Genomic DNA, 20942 nt, shown 5'->3' with positions numbered 1-20942 from the left:
AGAACCTGAAACCAGACAATTTATTTGGCACACAAGACAGAAAATCCCACAAGTACCTGTCTCTATGTCTAACAATAAAAATAGAAACAGTAACAAATTAACATGCTTCCCTTTGATAGCAATTGGATTTGTGGCCAGAGTTTGCCTAATGGTCAGATTACTCTTGGCATTGCCATCCCATATGATAGTTGATTACAGAAATTATCCAATCTTCATAGAACTGTCCCTATTCCATAACTAAGAGCATTAGGGCAGGTTCCAGAACTCACCCTATATGTGGACTTTAGCTTTACAGTACATGCTATATGTTGACTGTAACTCAGATTTGGTTATCCCTTGCCAACATGGACAGAATCTGATCTTGCTGAGGGATTTCAGACATGAATATTGGACAGTGACACAGTGTACAGATTTGTATATATTTGGCCTGCTCCAAATCATAAAACTATTTGGGCACAATACAATGTATTTCTGCACTGGTTGATGTCATGTTGTTTATTCTAGTAAATATAGTGAACCCTCCTTAACTGCTGGAGTTTGGGTCCACGACCTTCAGTGAACAGCAAAATCCATGGATGCTCACAGTCACATCCCATTATATATAGTGGCTTAGTCAAATGGTATCCCTTATATAAAATGCTAGAGAAAGCTGAAGATCTGTGAAATAGCAGGAGGCTTCAGCAGAGTTTTCTTACACATCAGCATCATGCTTGGTGTTTGGCAAAATGTGTTCTGAAATCCTGTGGATACGGAAGGCCATGTATAATATTTATTGCTTTAGTTGTATGCACCTAATATTAGCTCCTGTCTGAACATTTTATAAAGTGATGGGTCAAGTGAAGATGAATGAGCCAGAAAGAGATCTTAGACTGTAATGGGTGCCTCAATGAAAACAATGGTTGAGTGTTCAGCAGCTATCACAATGAAAAATGCTGTGAAACCGATCCTTAATAAATCAGTCAACATTGCTACACCGCTATGCAAATCTGTGGTGTGAACACGCAGTTCTGGTCACCATATTTCAAAACAAATCTTGAACAACTGTGGAAGGTGCAGACAAAAGCAATCAAAATCATCAAGGGGTTGGAATAATTATCCTAGAAAGAAAATGTACAACATTTGGCAGTGTTAACCTTAGGTACTGAAATACATAATGAAATTATCCAACAATAAAGCATTTAAAAAACATTACAATAATAATAATAATAATAACAATAATAATAATAATAATAATAATAATAATAATAATAATAATAATAAACAACAACAATAATAACAATAATAATTTATTTGTATACTGCCTTATCTCCCCAAAGGGACGAATACATATTTTCAGGTGTTGCATTATAAGGCCCTTGGTCTTATGGATGTAATTCTTCACTCAGTGGCTTCTTAAACATAGCAATGAGCAATTTCAGAACTTTTCGTCTTATTGCCAAAAAGTTTGAGAAAACCACACAGTTTCCAAAGACTATTTGCAATCCAGCAATTTCAATTTCACATGTGGTTAGTTTGAGCAGAAAATAACATTTCTGCACGAAACAACCATGTGAAAAATAGTCTTTCAATGCAGAAATATTAATTCCTGCACAGAAAATATTATTTCCTATGCAGAAAATACTATTTTCAATGCAAATCAACCATGTGCATATTTTATATAGAATAAATCTCTAATTATAGCATTTTCTGCACAAGAAATGTCATTCTCTGTGTAGAAATTAATGTTTTCGCATTGAAATATTATTTTCCATGCAAAAAATGTTATTTCCTGTGTAGTAAATGCTTGTTTGTACATTAAAAAAAACCACGTGTGAAATTTGCATAAAATAAGTCCCAGGCTGCAAAAATTCTCATCAGCCCAGAATTCTTCTTGTTAGGGTTTTTCAACACTAAAAATGTTTTTGACCATTTTGTTAGTATTTTCAAATATTCTTTCCATCCTATGCCTTCTTGAAGTCCTTTCCAACAGTATGATTCTCTGATTCTATTTATATTTTGTCACATGTCATGGACCTTAGAAGAAAGACAAGTGTAGATATTAGAAATGTATAATACTACAGACAATGTGGCACGCTTCTGCTCTTTTCATAATGTTAGCATTGGAATTCAGTGAGGAGCATTTTGCATGACTCTGGATCACTATCCCTGATGCCCAGTTATTTGATTGGAGTGGAGAGAGATAACTCCTACTCATCATTTGAGTTAGAGATTATTGGAATTGCCTTTCAACAACATCCAGTAGGCCACACCTTCCCTATTGTAGTTCAGCTTGTGATAGTGTCTGATGTCAATGGGGATGTTGGGGTTTCTGGGCCTGTGTCTAATGGCAATGGTTTTTTGACAAACCTTTTCTCTCAGAATCAGTCTTCTGAGGATGATATGTTAGGTGCAGAATTTAATGAGCTTGAAGATAGTTGACAAGATATTTGTAAACAAAGGGAGAGTTCACAGGTTTGTCGAAGGTCAGCTCATCTTCAGGAAAAAGGGAAAGTAAATCTTTAACTGGTAGGAAAGTGAAACAGAATATGTTCTTGCAGGGGGTTAGACTGGATGGCCCGTGAGGTCTCTTCCAACTCTACAATTCTATGATTCTATGATTGCATGAGACAGGAAAGGCTTTATAAGAGACAAGGGAAAGCTTTTTACCTCAGTGTGGGCAATGTTGATTTTTCATGCCAGTCTTACTTCCAAGTGGATTTCTATTTTCTTGGTTACAGTCTTGTCAATTCCTGTTTGGAGAATTCAAGTGGATTTCTTGTTTCATGGGTCCAGTATTGCTAAGTTCCTGTTCTGAGTATTGGGATTTTATGCTGTCTTGTGTTTATCGATTTTGCAACCTCGTACCTTGTATTTTATCTTTGTACCTTGAAATTCATGGACTAATTGTTACATTTTGAAAATATCTTTTTGGACTATACTTTTTGCATCATTTTTATTGCTTGACTTTTATATATCCTTCAATAAACTGCTTGCTATCAGTACTCAACTGATGTGGTGTCCAAGGTCAGAGGGCTTCCAGCTCTGGGGTATAATATTCATACACTAAATTCTGGCTTAGTCCAGAAAAGAATTTGCAGCTTCCTTTTGTATTCCAGTGCACATCAAGGTGACAGATTTCTAGATATTCCATCTTTTTCCTCAGACACTGTGAGAAGGCCAAGGACAGCAGAATCCACTCAGTATGTTCGATTTTTGTTTCCTTTTGTTTCCTTTTCCACTGGAATTATTTTTTTTTCAGTTTGGCTTGCCCAATTTAGTGTCAGTGCAATCCCATTCGACAAGTGTTATACTCTGATGGAGAGGCAGGGTGCTGCTTTTCCCATATTAAAAGTAAGGCATTTCTATTGGTTTCAAGACAAACTTGCAGGATTTTTCTACATTTGGATAAGACAAGAGACCGGATCAGCCTTTACAGTCCTTCTAATTGTTTCCATATTTTCAAAAGGTATGATCAGCATTTATGATATGCAGGGCTGACAATCAGGAAGTAGCCATTACCTAAATACCAGCCAAAAATATTGATTTCAGATATCCTGCCTATGTATTTCAGCATGCTGTCCACATTCAAAAATTGCTTGATACACCCGATATATCTCTATGAAGGGCCCACACCTCAAAACACAAGGTTTTCTGGCACCTTGTTCAGCCTATACAAAATGAAACATTTTCCAAATAAGGGACAACCCTAAATATAAGGATTACCTGGAAAACTTAAGTGCATACATCTTCATGGGCCCAAGACAGGGATATGGCTGGCCTGTTCATTTATTGAAATGCAGTAGTCACTATTTTAGCTAAGCATTAGTCATAAGCATTTGATTGAACTATTTCAGTTTCTCAGATTGTGTCCATAGCATTCCTGGCAAAGAGGGGCTCTGACTTCACACTCCTTCAGCACTTAAGTGACCTAAGGATTCTGGGGTCATCTCTTAACTGCTCATAGACTAAGTTAGCTTTCAGCATCTGGTCACTTTTTTCCTGCTCCACCTCTGAGGCCAGGACTTTGTGTAACAGGAAATGGATGACACACACCGATGCGTAGTTCAAAAGCAGCCCCAGCAAAGCATGACTCATTCCTCACCAGATGAAGCTCAAACTGTATGGAGTGCTTGCCTATGTATTCTCATCGTATGAGACTATCAGCTTGCTGAAATGGTTATAAGCATTGATAAATATGATTTTACAGGGGGCTCACTGCAGCAAAAATAACAAAGAGCCTGCTGGCTCTTAAATGATATTATGGCACAGCACTTCATGAACAACAGCACACTTCACCAGATACATGGAGTACTGCTTCAGTTGTCAAATTTTTATATTCTTGCTTGGTTGGGTTAGTAAATAGAGGGCTGCAGTTCATTAAATCCTGTTTCACCTGTTTCTTTCATGGTTTTGTACCATTCCGTCCATTCAGATGGCATGGAATGGTACAACCCTCTGAGAACTAAAGAAGTAGTGAAAAGGAAAAAGAGGAACGGTAGCCATTGGTAAGGTAATTTTCAGTGCTTGGGTGCAGGTCCTGGCTGGCAGGGCCTACAGCTGAGCACCAGGTGCTCAGCGCTCGTAGACCCGGGGGCTCGGCACTCAACTGTAGGCCCCACAAGTTGGCTGTACAAGCCATCGAGCACTCAATGCTCGTAGGCCCTGCCTGCCAAGCCTACAGTCAAGTTCTCAACTGTGAGCCCTTCAAGCTGGGCCTAAGAGCCACCGAGCGCTCGAAGGCTCATAGGCCCGCATCGCAGGGCCTACAGCCAAGCGCCGGGCCCACTTGGCTGTAGGCCCTGGCTGGCAGACCTTCGCACTTTGCTGCCCAAGGACCAAAAAATCTCTCTCTTTTTTTTTGGACCTTGAAAGGAAAAGCCCATTTGTTTAGGTGCCCGTTTCTGTATAGGTGGATGGAAACGGGGCCATACGAATGGTACAAATAGAAATGGGCAGTGATTCCATACAAATGCACAAGACTAATAAATATAGACTGCCATATATACTCATGTTTGAGTTGAGCTCATCTATAAGTCGAGGGTAGGTTTTGATGTGATCCATTGATAAGTTGAGGGTCATTTCATGGAGAGGGAAAAATATCAATCCCACCTCAGGGGACCAGCCAACTCTAGAAAGTGTCACCGCCATCTCCCCATACAGGTATTCAAAAAGTCCTGCGTCATATGATGGACTCCAGTAGACTCTACCCTGGTAGCACACTAGAATGGGGAAAAACCCTGTCAGATGAGATTGAAAGTTCAATCGTAATGCTGTATTTGTGTAGAGTGGAATGGCTTAAGATTGTTCTTCAATGAAACCATCATGGCATAATAAGATCTGGATGTTGACTGTGCAAATAAGTGGCAGATAATTTTGCCAAACTGAAGTACAGTTATTTTTACTACACAGAAATTATTTCATGCCACACAGCCTCTGAGGATGCCTGCCATAGATGTGGGCGAAATGTCACAAGAGAATACTTCTGGAACATGGCCACACAGCCCGAAAGACATACAACAACCCTATTTCATGCCTATTACTCGTTTAGCGTTAAGGAGGTAAGATTAACAGCATGGATTGAAATTCTGCTTTTCAAACAAAAAAATATATGAATAGGTGCACAAAGGGTGGTGGCACTTTCCTTTATGCTTGCAAGAGGAAATACCGTTTGATCCTCGTATGGTTTAACATTAATTAATCCCTCCCAAAGTACAGTAGACGCACTGTGCTTTTATTGTAATGCATATGTTGGTGCATGATTTTTAAAACTCTAATCATTGACTCAATATATTTGCATAATTATTTTAGGTTACAATCCGATATACACATGCCTGTGAGTAAATCTCCTTGAGCTCAGTGGGATTTACTTCTGAGTAGACATGTATGGATACTACTAGGGTACAGGAGAACATTCTAAAGAGCTTATTTCCAAATTTTAGATTCTTTCCACAGGGAATTCAGGCAGGTAACCCAGAGCAACTAGCAGATTTTCACGTACAAGTAGGTGTTATTTAGAAACCTGATACTCCAGTCTTGCAGTTTAAAACCAAATGTCTGGCCTTTGAGGAAGACTTTCCCCTGCTCCATGTGAATGCTATGCAAATAAACAATACATCTAGTTATCAGCGAGCACCTCCTTGAAAATCCCAAATGCTAAACATAATTTTACATGAACAAAAAGATTTTGAGAAAGGAACAGTGCTACAGGGACAATGGAGGAAACTGTCAAGAACAGACATTTTGGAAAAAGACATTAGGAAACATCACTGACTCATTAGATAGAGTAATTTGCATGCTGCTGTTTTTATGAGAGATTTGAAAATGAAAGGACATTAAGATGCACAATTTGTTTTAGGAGACAGTTATAAAATCACTTCCAGGAATAACTGAAGCATCAGCTCAAAACTTTTTAGCTCACAATTTGGAGAATTCTGACTATGCCTCCAACTTCTGGCCATGTTCCCTGGAGGATCCCAGTAGTAGCAGCCCTCAATACGTCACCACCTATCACTCTTTCTAAGTTCAGGACAAACATGAATGGACATAAGAAATCTTCTTCACTTGTAGGTTGCTGTGAGTTTTCTGGGCTGTATGGCCATGTTCCAGAAGCATTCCCTCCTGATGTTTCTCCCACATCTATGAAGGCATCCTCAGAGGTTGTGAGGTGTTGGAAACTAGGCAAGTGGGGTTTATTCATAAAAATGAAACAAAATGCAGAAAACCTAAAAAATAAGAAGTGAATATTATCAGAGTAAGACACAGACAGAGTTCTTTTCACGCTGCACAGTTGTAGCACTGTGATTCTAAAACTGAAATGGTTCTACTCTATGGAATCCTGGGATTTGCAGTTTATGGGGGATTTATTTTGCCACAGCGCAATAGTATCTCACCTAACTACAAATCCGAGATTCCATTGGATGTAGCCATGGTAGTTGAAGTGGAACCATAGTGCTATAACTGTGCAATGTGAAAGGGTAGAAGATGGCCGGTCTAGTTACTGCCAGAACACCAAAAGATGGGGGGGGGGGGGGGGGAAGAAGCAGCTGATAAAAGTGATGCCATTACACAAAAGTTTCCTAGAGACATGTGCAAAATTTCATAAGGCTTGTATTCTAGACTTTTATAGTTTCATACTGTGCATCTACACTGTAGAATTAATGCATCTTGATACCAATTTAACTGCCACAGCTCAATGCTATGGAATCGCAGGACTTGTCATTTGGTGAAGTGCCAACACTCTTTGGCAGTGAAGACTAAATAAATATTTTGTAAAACTACAGCTCCCATGAGTCCATATTATTGAGCCATGGAAGTAAAGTGTTGTCAAGCTACATTCATTATTCAGTGTAGATCAGGCATGGGTAAACTCCGGCCTTTAGGTGTTTTGGACTTCAACTCCCACAATTCCTAACAGCAGTAGGCTGTTAGGAATTGTGGGAGTTGAAGTCCAAAACTCCTGGAGGGCCGAAGTTTGCCCATGCCTGGTGTAGATGCACTCACAGAATTGGAAGAGACCACAAGGACTTTTTTCTCTTCTTCCTTGTCTCTAACCACAGGAATTCTGAACTGAAAAATGTTTACAGTGGCGGCAGGTTATTTATAATTTTTCATTTTTAGTTTCATTTATTGCCCTGAAAAATTCCAACAGTGGCTTAGATGAAAGGACATAATTCAACGTAATCATTGCTATTGCTCAGGGACTGAAAGAAAAAGAAGAAAACAAATGTTTCCTCGAGGGGCAGAAATAGCTCTGCTCTGATCCCAGTGAAACTCTCCCTGTCCCAGTGTTGCTTTGTATCGGAAAGAAATGTTGTGCTTAGTTTGGCCTTATTTCTTACTGTCAGAGGAGGAAGAACTTGTATCTCTGAAAGAGCTCCATGTAAAAAAAATCCCTAGCTGTTATGAAGATTTCAAACATTTACCTGCCCTCTCCCTGCAAGGCTGATTTCTATTTTCGTGAATATTTTGTATAATTACTCATGCGAACTACAGCACCTACAGATACAAACCAGAATGCATAAAGATGTGTCCATGACTTGTTTGGTAAAAATCTATCTCTCTCCACCCCACAATAATAACACCAGACTTCCACGCATTGCATTTCAGGAAGAGTGAAAACTTAACACAAATAATGAAAAGTGCTTGCTGTCAGTACCTCCAGGATAGATCACACTCCCCCTGTCATCCTTGTTCTACTTTCCTTTCCACTGCAAAGTTAGATTTAAAATAGTATAAACTTATGGTTGATTTATATTTTGGGAAACAGCTCTTTCTCATAGCAGCAAGTCCCATCTAAGGTCACGTTATTGTGATATGCTTCGAGAACAGCTTTGCATAATATTAAGTTCATGGGATTTGGTTAAAACAAAGTTTTAAAGTCCATTTAAATTGCCACAGTTTATTTATGGCTCTAAATTCTTCAGGAGAAAGAAAATATACATTATAGTGGATATTTCAGAGTGCTGTTTGGTACTTCATAAATGCTGCTTTGTTGACAAAGGGGGCTAGGGAGCCTCAGAGGTCCTATTCCATGTCCCTTGCCACTTTATCAGTTGAAAGCTTAGCCATTGTGGCCAATTCCACCAGATGCATTCCCTTAATGGTGGAAGCCAAAATGAAGCAGATTAGAGGAGCCTGTGGTTCAGGAGGTTCCAAAATTTCTATTCTTCTTTAAATGTGGTGTTGCAAAAAGAGAGAGAGAGAGAGAGAGCGAGAGAGAGAAGAATTGAAGGTGTGATAGTGGTACATAGCAATGAGCTTTAGTTTGGAAAAAGGTGAAAGGTTTCAAGGTTGCTATCAAGGCATTTTTCAAAGGTGTGGTGGTAGTGGTGGTGATGATGAAGATGATAATAGTACTGGTGATGGTGGAAATATTTATATCCTGTTAGAGACCACATGGGCATCCAGTCCAATCCCTGCCATGCAGGAATACACAATCAAAACACCCTCAACAGATGGCCATCCAGCCTCTGTTTAAAAACCTCCAGAGAATGAGACGCTGCCACACTCTGAATCAGCATATTCCACTGACAAACAGATCTTACTACCAGGAAGTTCTGCGTGCACTCATCTTTCTCCCACGCCTGTCCTGGATCGCTCTTCTAAGGTTTTGCAAGAAGCATACCTTCCCTGTCCCAAAAAAAACAGTCACCATAACCTTCCTTGCAAGCATTTGCAAAACAGAAGAGCGATCCAGGACGAGCATGGGAGAAAGTTGAGCGCATGCACATGCACAGCTGCAGGAAGGGATGCCCGCCTGGTTGAGGACGCAAGCCAAGCGGCAAAGTTTGGTGGGGAAGGACTTTCCAAACTCTTTTATCACTATAAGAAGTTCCTAGATTTCAATGGGGACTATGTTGAGAAGTGGTATTTGGGTCTGGCTTTTAACTGCATATGGTAAATGTTTTCTCCTATACTTTGTTCATTTTTAATTCCAAAACGTAATCTACTTTCTGGATAGCCCTCGTATATTAACTTTTGGGAAAACCAGGAATCTCCAAACCTTTTCCTGGGAAAACCAGGAATCTCCAAATCTTTTACAAACTGATTGTGCTTGGGGTTTTAATCTGTGTACTGTAGTGATGTTTTATATGGGATCTAGATTCAAATTTAATTTATTGGAACTCATCCAGCTCATAACAAAATCCAGGGACTGATCTAGTACCTGCACAGCCCCAGTAGGGCATGGCAACAAGGTAGAGTAGAGGTGAGGCTACAGCCCCCAAATGTCCAGTAACTTCACCATTTACATATCCGTCAATGTTATTAAATAGAATGGAACCCAGTTTAATAGCCATGGGGTTGAACAGGAATTCTCAGCACCACTCTTTGCAACCAGCAATCCTGCTTTTATCCCACAAAGCCAAGCCAGTAAGATACTGTGATCAATTACAGGTTGAGTTTAACTTATCAAAAATGCTTTGTGGTTTGTTCTCCCCCTTGGTTTTGGAATACTTGCACATACATAATCTTGGAGATGTTACCCAGGTCTGCAAATTATTATTTAAAATAATTCTCCAAATGTAGCTATTTCAATTAACACTAACAGTTCAACCATGGTCATGCAATTAATAGAATACGAAGAAGACATTCTCTTCTGCCAATTTTTTTTAAACCGCCAAAGATAGTAATTATTCCGGGGCTTTGCCGACATCTAGCTTACTTTTTTGTGGTTGTGCATTTCTCACTTCTGCTTGCACTGCTTGTTTCCATTTCTGTTCCTCATTTCAAAAAGAAAAGAAACCCCTCGCCGGTATGTATTACTAACCTTCCTCTCTGGCAGGATCTTCTCGTATTCTGAAGTTCCCCTTCCCCCAAGATTCATTGCAGAGCTGTGCTTTTCTGGGCATTTGTTTCTTTGTCCACAACAGTTTGAAATTAGCTTTGAATGGTCAGTACAGATGGGGCCTATGTTACTTTTACCCAATCTGTGTGCAAGAAACATTACAAGTATTTTGTTGATTTCTATCATAGTCATAGGGTGCATCTACACTGCAGAATTAATGCAACTTGACACCACTTTAAGGACCTCATCACATGCAGGCTTACCAACATTGTGATTCACCAGCCTCCACGGTGAATCAAGGTCACAGCGGGGTGGCAGCGGGGCAATGCCAGTACCCCAGCCAGCAGCTGATGCTTCTCCATTCCACACAGGAAAGCGTTGGCACGTGGCTGATGCCCGGAACATGGGGCCACTTTTGGTGGCTGTGGCAATCTTCTACCACGCTGCCATCCCCGTTCACCAACGGAGCACCACTGTGGAGCTCCATGAGTGAGAAGCGTACTAGGATGCTTATTTTGCCCCATGTGATAAAGCTGTAACTGCCATGGCTCAATGCTCTTCAGCTTTCTTGGGTTGCACTGCCTCAATTTCAGCTGGAAATTTAACCAGATATGTGATTTTTAGGCTAAGGTGTGTGAATGAAGTTAGGGATGTTTGAAGCTAATCCATGTGCTGGTCTCGCATCAAATTACTGCTCCAAGAACTTCATACCAAATATTGTTGAAGTTAAAATCCTCCAAGGAAATGTTGTCGAGTGCTATTGTTGATAAATTATTTAAATGCAAAACAAAAATATACACATTGGAAATATCAGAAGACATTTTTCAGATATGAAAACAAATTCTCAGTGTCTATAAATCATATATAAAATCATTCTTGGGTTTTATAGATATGGGACCTTGTGTCTACATAATTAAACTGAATAGAATAAACGCAAAGGCAAATTGGAGATGCATGATTCCAAGTGTATGCTTCTCTCCTATGATTCGTATGTAAGCAAAACAAAGTCTATTAGCATGAAAAAGTTGGAATATAAGAACCTCTTTTCATATATGTCAGGTACCTTTATCTCTGGACTATTTTCTTTTTGTTTAACTAAATGAAGTAGTACGGGGAGATAACATAAGTAAGTTGTCAGTAATTTAATCAGAGAATCATAGAGTTGGAAGATACTACATCGGCCATCCAGCCCAACCCCCTGCCATTGAGGAAAAGCACAAAGTATCCCTGACAGATGACCATCCAGCCTCTGTTTAGTCATAACTGCAAGAACTGAAGCCGTTCATATTATGTGTGAATGAAAGCTGAAAAGTGGGGTAAAGAAGTGGAAGTGATTGTGAACCAGTAAAAATCTTTGTGTCAGCAGTAAATAAAAGTCAGCAGAATGGTGAGTTGTCAACACAACAAAAAAATTTCCCCAAAAACAAAAATTACGATGCTATCCCAGCTACATTTCTTATCCCTTTAAAGTCAGAAGAAGGGCTAATGTAGCTCTGAATCCTTATATGATGACTTCCTTAATATGGGATCCCAGAGATCCCAGGAACTCCCAGAAGAGTGCATATAGGATTTCATATGTGATAATAATAATAATAATAATAATAATAATAATAATAATAATAATAATAATAATAAAACTTTATTTATATACCGCCCTATCTCCCGGATGGGACTCAATGTGATGAGGTCCTTAAAGGGTATCCTCACATACAGTGCATTGAGAGGTTATCAGTGCATGAACTATAGTAGGGAGATTTTCACAGTACAACAAAGGTCATAGCTGTACTGTGAAAACTGTAATTTAAGTAGTGGTAGTAATTATTATTATTATTTCTGGAAAGCAATGTGTTTTTAGAAATTCTCCTTTGGGGTCAGGTTAAGAACAGGTGAAAAAGTAATGCATAATTCTAACACTTTGAATTCATGTTTTGCACCCTGTTTCTAAACATGAGTCTCTCCAATGAAGACTATAAAGGAAAGTATGGTCGTGACAATATATATATAAGTCCATCCATAATCATGCAGCCTTATGTACAGAAAGCCTCTGACCTGTAAGGCTTATAATCTTGAAACAGATTTACATTGGGGGGGGGGCAAGGAAAATGGAGGCAACAGTAGATACGAATATCTAATTACCAGAGTTACTTAACCATATTGGGGAAGCATATGTACATTGGCTTAGGTTGTGGTGAAGTTCAGAATCTGAAGGTAGTACCAATAGCTAATCGAAAATCACAAAAAGGCTATACAGTAGAGTCTCACTTATCCAACATAAAAGGGCCAGCAGAATGTTGGATAAGCGAATATGTTGGATAATAAGGAGACATTAAGAAAAAGCCTATTAAACATCAAATTAGGTTATGATTTTACAAATTAAGCACCAAAACATGTTACACAACAAATTTGACAGAAAAAGTAGTTCAATACGCAGTAATGCTATGTAGTAATTACTGTATTTACGAATTTAGCACCAAAATATCATGATGTATTGAAAACATTGACTACAAAAATGAGTTGGATAATCCAGAACGTTGGATAAGCGAGTGTTGGATAAGTGAGACTCTACTGTACTTCATGGACTGACTGCTAAGTTTTACCGTATTGTACTTAATGTTCCATCTCTGGAAATTATTTGATATCAATTCTTTGTATGGTGTTTTCAGGCATCGGAGGGTGTTCCAGTGCAGTACTTCAACAACTTGGATGAAGTCATAGAGTTTTACAAGAAAGAGAATATGGGACTAGTCCGGAGCCTTAAATACCCAGTTCCACGGGAAGAGGAAGAGGCAACAGATGAGCTTGAAGATGATAAAGGTGAGTAGTTTAAAACACAGAAGCTAGCTCTGTTCCAAAAAGTCCTTAGGTTACTAGTACTTGAAAAGTACAGTATTTCTGGACCTGACCAGAGATTGTTGAGGAAAAAAGTTTATGTACTTAGCATTAACTTCTTCACATGGTTTTAGGAAGGCTGTTGTTCAAATTGTCCTGGCGGAATAGAAAAACAATGGATTGTGGAATATTTACCAGTATTGCGCTTCATCTTAGTTTCTACTTAACTAAGCAATTCTCCTGATCTCACCCCTTCACAGAAATATCATGGAATAGACCTCCTTCCCCCCATTTTGCTGATTCCTGGGAAAGTAGGTTGGGAAGGAAGTGATTTTTGTTGCAGTAGTGCCACAATTGTGACTAAGTAGCAGGCATGAATACAAAACAGTTACTTATATTTAATGTGTAATTGCTCGTGTCAATAATCATTATTTAGTATGAATTATGAGATTATTGTCATGATTGTAAAACACGCTCTTCTTTACCAGACACCAGCTGAATGAGGAAAAAGAGCTCCGTTTGACATATGGTCAAAACACATATCTATTCCCCCAGATTATTTCCAAGAATAAGCAAGAGGATTTTTTTTTCTACAGGAAGAATACTTTTCATTACCATTCTCGGTACTTTTTATAGGAATAAATGTGGTTTACAGTCCTTTACAATGGCAGATTTGCAGTACTTTACAATGACAGTGGGGTTTTTTCCATGTCAGGAGCGACTTGAGAAACTGCAAGTCGCTTCTGGTGTGAGAGAATTGTCCATCTGTAAGGACGTTGCCCAGGGGACACCTGAATGTTTTGCTGTTTTACTAGTCTTCTGGGAGGCTTCTCTCATGCCCCCCCCCCCCGCCACATGGAGCTGGAGCTGATAGAGGGAGCTCATCCACGCTCTCCCTGGGTTGGATTCGAACCAGCAACTTTCAGGTCAGCAACTCAACTTTCAAGTCATGAGTCCTGCCGGCATAAGGGTTTAACCCACTGTGCCACCAGGGGCTCCATGACAGTGTGGTGAAAAATAAAACATTTTTATTTCATTTCCTCCTCCAACCAGATGGGATGCATAGATCCTTCACACAAGAAGCATCTGAGATATTTATGCTGATTTATGCTGAAAGATCCTTGAAGAAACTGGGGGTGGCAATGCCCGACAGGGAGCTCTGGCGTGGACTGGTCCATGAGGTCACAAATAGTCAGAAACGACTGAGTGATTGAACAACAACAAAAATGCTGAGAGATAGTGACACAAGATCATGCAGTGAGCATCATGGCTGAACAGGGACTGAAACCTGAGGCCCCTTCCACACTACCCCTATATCACAGATTCATATAATCCAGTTTAAAGCAGGGCAGGGTAGAAGGGGCCGCAGTCTCTTCATTAAATCTGAGTCTCTTCATTTCTAGTTCAAAATCTGAAGCACAACACAGAGATCTTGCACAGAGTGCAGAATACACATTCTCTGCAAAGAATAACCCTCCACCACAAATACAGAACTTTAAAGTCATTAAAAATGTGATGAAAAATAGCTGGTCTCCCCAACCCTGCTCTTTTTGACAGATTCTATGTCTATGCCACCTATGTTACCCCCACGTATTTCAGTGCCATCTCTGACAAATGAGGCAGTAGAAGATCACTTCTTGGATGACTATGTCCAGATGACACAAGTGAGCAAACCATCCCTTTCTGAGATTCTGCTCCAGCGATTGCAGCAACAGGATACCAGCAGGTGAGGTCTAGTCATCCATGTGTCACAGGAAGTGGAAAAAGTAACACCAAAGTCCAGAGAACAATTTTTTATTATTATTATTATTATTATTATTATTATTATTATTATTATTATTATTATTATTATTATTATTATTTTGAATAAGCCCCTCCCAAAGAGATCATACAAAGTGGCTGAGAAGATAAACTGAGAGTGCATCTACATTGTGCATCTACGCCATGGTGGTTTGACATCACTTTACCTGTCATGGTTCAATGCTATGGAATTATGGGAATTTTAGTTTTACAAGATCTTTGGCTTTTTCTGCCAAAGAGTGCTGCTGCCTCACCAGACTACAAATTATTTCATAACCTATTGGAAAATAACTTCACCCAGTCTCTGGTCATACTCCATGAATATGTGGAGACCACCTTTTGAAAACCACTAGTCAAGAAAAGTATAACCTTGTTAGAAGTCAACTCTTTGAACAAGTGATATTCATAAGCATTAATGTAATGGCACACAGGTAACTCAGCTGTTAAACTGAAGAACCATGTCTTTAAACTGCCAAGGATAAAGACGTGCCACTACAAAAAATATATTTGGTTAGCAGAGGATGGTTGTTTCTTTGCAGTTGCAGTTTCCCAAAAGATATACACTCCTTTGAAACCTTAGCTTAAAATATGCACTCAAAGATAAAAAAATAAAGTCTTCTTTGAAAGACAACATATTTTGTTTACTCATAAACATCATGTATTAATTCACCATACAGGCACATTTCTTACTGAAGTTCAGTTACAGATAGGATGTAGCTTCTCTGTGTTGAGTACACAGGGTATCATTCTAAATCAATAGTCCATAGTATTTAAGTATATTTATACTAACTGAAGTCCATAATCATACTGTATCCATTTGAAGTCTCTAAAGCAACCTTCTCTACTGAAGTCCAAACACACACATCCACCTCCACTGAGGTCTGATGCAAAAGTGAATACAAAATGGAGTCCTGAGATTGAACATCCTCAGTACAATCATATATCTATAGCTCCTCCCACACCAAAGAGTCAAACTGGCAAATCAACATACACATAGAATACAGGTTAGCAAATACAGTAGAGTCTCACTTATCCAACATAAACGGGCCGGCAGAACGTTGGATAAGCAAATATGTTGGATAATAAGGAGAGATTAAGGAGAAGCCTATTAAACATCAAGTTAGGTTATGATTTTACAAATTAAGCACCAAAACATCATGTTATACAACAAATTTGACAGAAAAAGTAGTTCAATATGCAGTAATGCTATGTAGTAATTACTGTATTTACGAATTTAGCACCAAAATATCACGATGTATTGAAAACATTGACTACAAAAATGCGTTGGATAATCCAGAACGTTGGATAAGCGAATGTTGGATAAGTGAGACTCTACTGTATATACAGAGGGTGCTATTTCCAACACAAATCATAGGAGTCCATAGCTTTGAGCCATGCCAGTAAAAGTAATGTCAAGGTGCATTAATTCTACAGTATAGATGCACCCTAAGTGTTCTATTATATTGCTGCAAGTTGGGAATATAAATATTATAAAATATATACACTAGCCCAGCCATCCTAGCAAGCATATTGCAAACACCGAAATCAAAACATCTGTCCCATCTGATAGCAAAGGTGTGGCACAAGATTATCTTGAAGATAACAAATAAATGTGCTAGCTGGAAGTTCTCTCAGGAAAGGGTTAGGAGGGTTGGTTTTGTGTGGGTTGCAGACAGGAAGGAGGCCTTCCTTTCCCCTCTTACTGATGCATAACACACTAATGAGCAAGAGCAAGATGAAAGAGAAGTGGTGTTGCCTTCATGGCTAAGAAGGCCAAAGTCATATGTACTTGTTGGAGACCTCATTTGAATGTACTTCTTCATAAATGTACATTGGCTGTTGCAAACCGTGATCTTCCTGCTTTGCTAGCTGGACATGAACGAGCCTCTGTAGCCTCCAGCTTACCTATCTGCAGTGCTGGAATGATAATGCACTATAAAAGAATGAATGTAAAATATTTGTGAAGTTTCTTTTAAGAGCACTATATATAGACCAAATGTGAGAGATCCTTTTTACTGGAAAGCCAAATTTAATTTCTTTGAGGTTCTGAGGGCTAGGGGATGAGAGCAAAAATATTAGCATATTTGCACTTAACATTCTCACTGTCAGCAAGTAAACTTTAAAAGAAGCATTTCATTCTATTAGAGGGAAGAATGTGCCATACTCTAGAAGTTGGAGTTGGGATCCTAAGAGATCTAGGGTTTGCTCACCACTGATGTACTTGTTTCATTTGTTACAAAGTGATGAAAATGTGCATCTCCAGGCATTTCCTTTCCTTAGAAAAACAATCAAGTTTAAAATTTCCCTCAGCTTCATTCTCTGCTAGACATCATCCCCAACATGATACATTTAACACTTGCAGCAGTTCCCATTCCACAGGAGAATTTCCCCATTTTAGGTTCAGAAGTTCATTGCCAGGTTTTCCAAGCTATTGCTTTCTTTTACAGTATTCCAGAAGAGCACCTCAGACTCATTCAGGATTATCTGAGAGTGCATATGATCAGTGATCTTGAAACAGCACAGCAAGGATCTTGGAATCTACCTCAGTTGAAGAAATTGCTTTCGGGACTCTGCAAAGGCCTTTTCAGGTAAACACACACATTACTGAATTTATTCCATTCTAAAACTCATGTTTTCCTATGTAAACAATCTCTAAAAATCTCTAAATAAAAAAATAAACAAAAAATAAAAATGGGGCATGTCTTAGATAAAGCTTTTTTCTATGTGTCTTATAACTGATGGTGTCTTAGAATCAAAGATATATATACGGTAGTTCAAAGGCACATTTCAAAATGAAATTAATTTGAGATATATATGTATGTTTGTGTGTGTGTGTGTGCATTTATAAGGCTTTGATTGTTGATTATATGTATGGACCTGCATACTAATATTCCATTGTTTTTGAATGAAGGCTCTGCTGTTAGCAGATCAGAAACTCCATCCACATAGAATGTTCTGTGTGGAAGGCCTACATTTCCAGGAGTCTTTGCTTACTTAATATCTAGTGCAGTGGTTCTCAGCTTGTGGGTTCCCAGCTGTTTTGGCCTTCAACTCCCAGAAAGCCTAATAGCTGATAAACTGGATGAGATTTCTGGGAGTTGAAGGCCAAAACACCTTGGGACCCACAGGTTGAGAAACGCTGATCTAATGTAAGGACCTCATCAAATGAGGCTTGGGCTCCATCCTAGGATGCTTCCAGAACAGAACCCACCAGAGCCCATCACATGATGCAGGGCTACGTCTGGCGAGGCTACATCCTGGAAGTGTCCTAGGATTGAGCCCTGAGAACATGGGTGGCTACTTGTATCCTCATTAGGTAAGCCGAAGACAGTGCGGGGAGGAGGGGGAGCCAGGTGGTGATGACACTTTTCCCCCAGTAGTGGGAAAGGCAGCTATGTGGGGTGCGGGGCGATGGTTTCCCCCACTACCCACTCAATTGCTCCCTGTCCCCCAGCTTGAGGACTCAATGTGATGAGGTTCCTAATCTACATTAGTACTTTAAAGACTGATCTCTGCTGCCAATAGAAAAACAACATTATGTAATTCCAGACTCATTTATTTGGGCTGGTTAGCAAGAGCTAGTCTATCTAGCATTACACGGACAAGTTCTTATAAATATAGATCTCTTATACTCATGTGTTTCCATTTTAGTGAGGTTTCCCGGATTCTTCCTTCTCTGGAGTCCATGCAAACAGTATTTGACCAGCAACTCTCCTCTGGCATGCACCGACACTCTCAGGTATGATTTACGGGTGTCAGCAATGTAGATAAAGGTAAAGGTTTTCCTCTGACCATAAGTCTAGTCGTGTCCGACTCTGGGGGTTGGTGCTCATCTCCATTTCTAAGCCGAAGAGCCAGCATTGTCTGTAGATGCCTCTTTGGTCATGTGGCCGGCATGACTGCATGGAGTGCTGCTACCTTCCTGGTGGAGTGGTACCTGTTGATCTACTCACATTTGCATGTTTTTGAATGGCTAGGTTGGCAGAAGCTGAGGCTAACAGTGGGAGTTCACCCTTCCCTCCGGATTCGAACCGCCGATCTTTTGGTCAGCAAGTTCAGCAGCTCGGCAATTTAACACCAGGGCTAACAATGTAGTGACAAGTAAAAATTGTTCAGAGATGCCTAATAGAGATCGCTTATTCCCTTAGCATCCATGCCATCTCCATCTTGTTCCTCATATCCTGTGTGGTGTTTGGCTTGTTACAACCTTCACTTGGTTCCTTTCCTTTGTCTTATTAGTAAGGTGCAGCAGGACTATAGAGATTTTTTGTTGGTGGGTTGTAACATGTCTCTCACTTTCTCATCACCCCTTGGGTGGATATCTTCCAGGAAACCAGGCACTGAGCATGGCTCCTTGCAGAGTCAGGGAGCAATGCACCCCTATTTTTGAACTCACACATTCTGAGGCAATGGATAGAACAGCAGAATGTCTTTTCCCACCCTTGACATGTGATTGACATTGAGAAAAGTCATAACTCAGAATATATGTAATGTTTTGCCCGCAACAACTTATGAAGTAGCTGAGAAAAGCTCCTTGTCTGAAACTCCGGAGAGCTGCTGCCATTCAGGACAGGCAATGATACATTAGCCAGGCCATTGATCTGACATGAGCGTGATACACCGGTACCTCATAAGTTCATGTGTTAAATTCTGCCTGTATCCCACTGAGAAATCTTTCCTTCTATTAGTCTACATAAGTCAGATACCTAAAGTTCTTCTGCCTGAAGCCATGGCAAAGTTCTGCCTGACTCTATAAATGTCACCATTTTCCACTCCATGGTTCAGCTCCTCAGCCCATAATTACAAAACTGTATTTTTGTCACTTTCCAGCCTCTTCTCAACAGGTTTGAAATGTGCAATTTTCAGTTTAACTCTTCAGCATATTCCATTACGTTTTTTGTTGTAGTTTTTCAGATTATAGAGGGCTAGTTATGATAATACAAAATATGTGAGTTCTGAATATCCTTTCTGTCATATGTGCATGTGGTAGAAACTGCTGTTGTGAGAAAAAAGTTATTCTACCAGACCTTATACTTTTTTAAAATGCTCTTCTTCCTAGCCATCTTATGAAGCCAACCGTACAAAACTTACTCAGTTGACAAGTGTACTTGCTTCCATTGAAGACAAGGTACAGTAATGTTTACAGGTCTATCTTATTCTCTCTTTATCTTTGATTGGCATTACTCATGTACCTTTCATGGTTATTTCTGTATTTTCTTCATCCTAGTATTTTTAAGGATGTAAGAATGGCAGCAAGATGGGTGGGAGGGGGATCCTGAAACATTTGTTGTGAACCTTACTGAAAAGTGCTATTTATCTTTTCTTGTGACAGTCAAGAACTCAACTCTCTCGCAATGTGCCTCCATGTCTAGACTGCTTTCCTCAGGAGTCATAAAATCCTAAGCTTATACTTTCAGAATTAGCTTGCTATTTAGGAAACCTTTTTGTTACACAGCCACATTATCATAAACATTAACATGTCCACATGACAGATTCATTTTTCTATCCCATAATTAGCTTCAGAAAATTGTAAATGGCCTCCTTATTTCATGAACTCCCTATTAGTGAATGCCCTATTAGGTGAATATATCCTTGCTGCTCCATTATATGTGAAGAGCATTAATAAGCTAAGTTGAATTAGATGATTACCCTTTTTCCCCCTTCTATTTTCTTTGAGAGCCAGAATCTCTGTGGCTAAGTAGTATGTTTATTCATCCTCATTGGTCTACTGATTATAATAAAGAATCTTTAATGTTTTCTACGGTTGAGGTCTTTGGAGACTTTTAAGCAGAGGCTGGATGGCCATCTGTCAGGAGTGCTTTGAATGTGACTTCCCTGTTTCTTGGCAGAGGGTTGAACTGGATGGCCCTTGAGGTGTCTTCCAACTCTATGATTCTATGATTCTATGAAGCTTTCTATTGCCAAATGAGAAGTGCATGTGTTTGCATTTTACAGGTGAAAAAAATGTTGGTTGAAGGACCTGACTCAACACATCGACGTTCACTTATCCCTCCTGTAACCTTTGAGGTGACTTTGATTTTGTTAAAAA

The 20942-nt window shown here is 39.4% G+C and overlaps 1 protein-coding gene across 3 annotated transcripts in view; it reads left to right on the top strand.

The window, feature by feature from the left end:
- The window catches only part of inpp5d (inositol polyphosphate-5-phosphatase D), a 92716-nt gene that overhangs the window by 23138 nt on the left and 48636 nt on the right, over nucleotides 1-20942 (top strand). The window contains exons 2-8 of one of the 3 annotated variants that reach the window (XM_062976411.1): nucleotides 5389-5537; nucleotides 12928-13078; nucleotides 14651-14819; nucleotides 17341-17481; nucleotides 18545-18632; nucleotides 19953-20021; nucleotides 20849-20920. In XM_062976411.1, the coding sequence (XP_062832481.1) occupies nucleotides 5469-5537; nucleotides 12928-13078; nucleotides 14651-14819; nucleotides 17341-17481; nucleotides 18545-18632; nucleotides 19953-20021; nucleotides 20849-20920 (759 nt within the window). In that variant the 5' untranslated portion in view covers nucleotides 5389-5468. The remainder of the gene's footprint in view (nucleotides 1-5388; nucleotides 5538-12927; nucleotides 13079-14650; nucleotides 14820-17340; nucleotides 17482-18544; nucleotides 18633-19952; nucleotides 20022-20848; nucleotides 20921-20942) is intronic. The other 2 variants (XM_062976410.1, XM_003218437.4) reach the window with 2 other exon arrangements.

The sequence above is a fragment of the Anolis carolinensis genome, chromosome 3 (assembly GCF_035594765.1).
Source record: "Anolis carolinensis isolate JA03-04 chromosome 3, rAnoCar3.1.pri, whole genome shotgun sequence".
NCBI lineage: Eukaryota > Metazoa > Chordata > Lepidosauria > Squamata > Dactyloidae > Anolis > Anolis carolinensis.
This window is presented reverse-complemented; position numbering and strand designations above follow the sequence as displayed.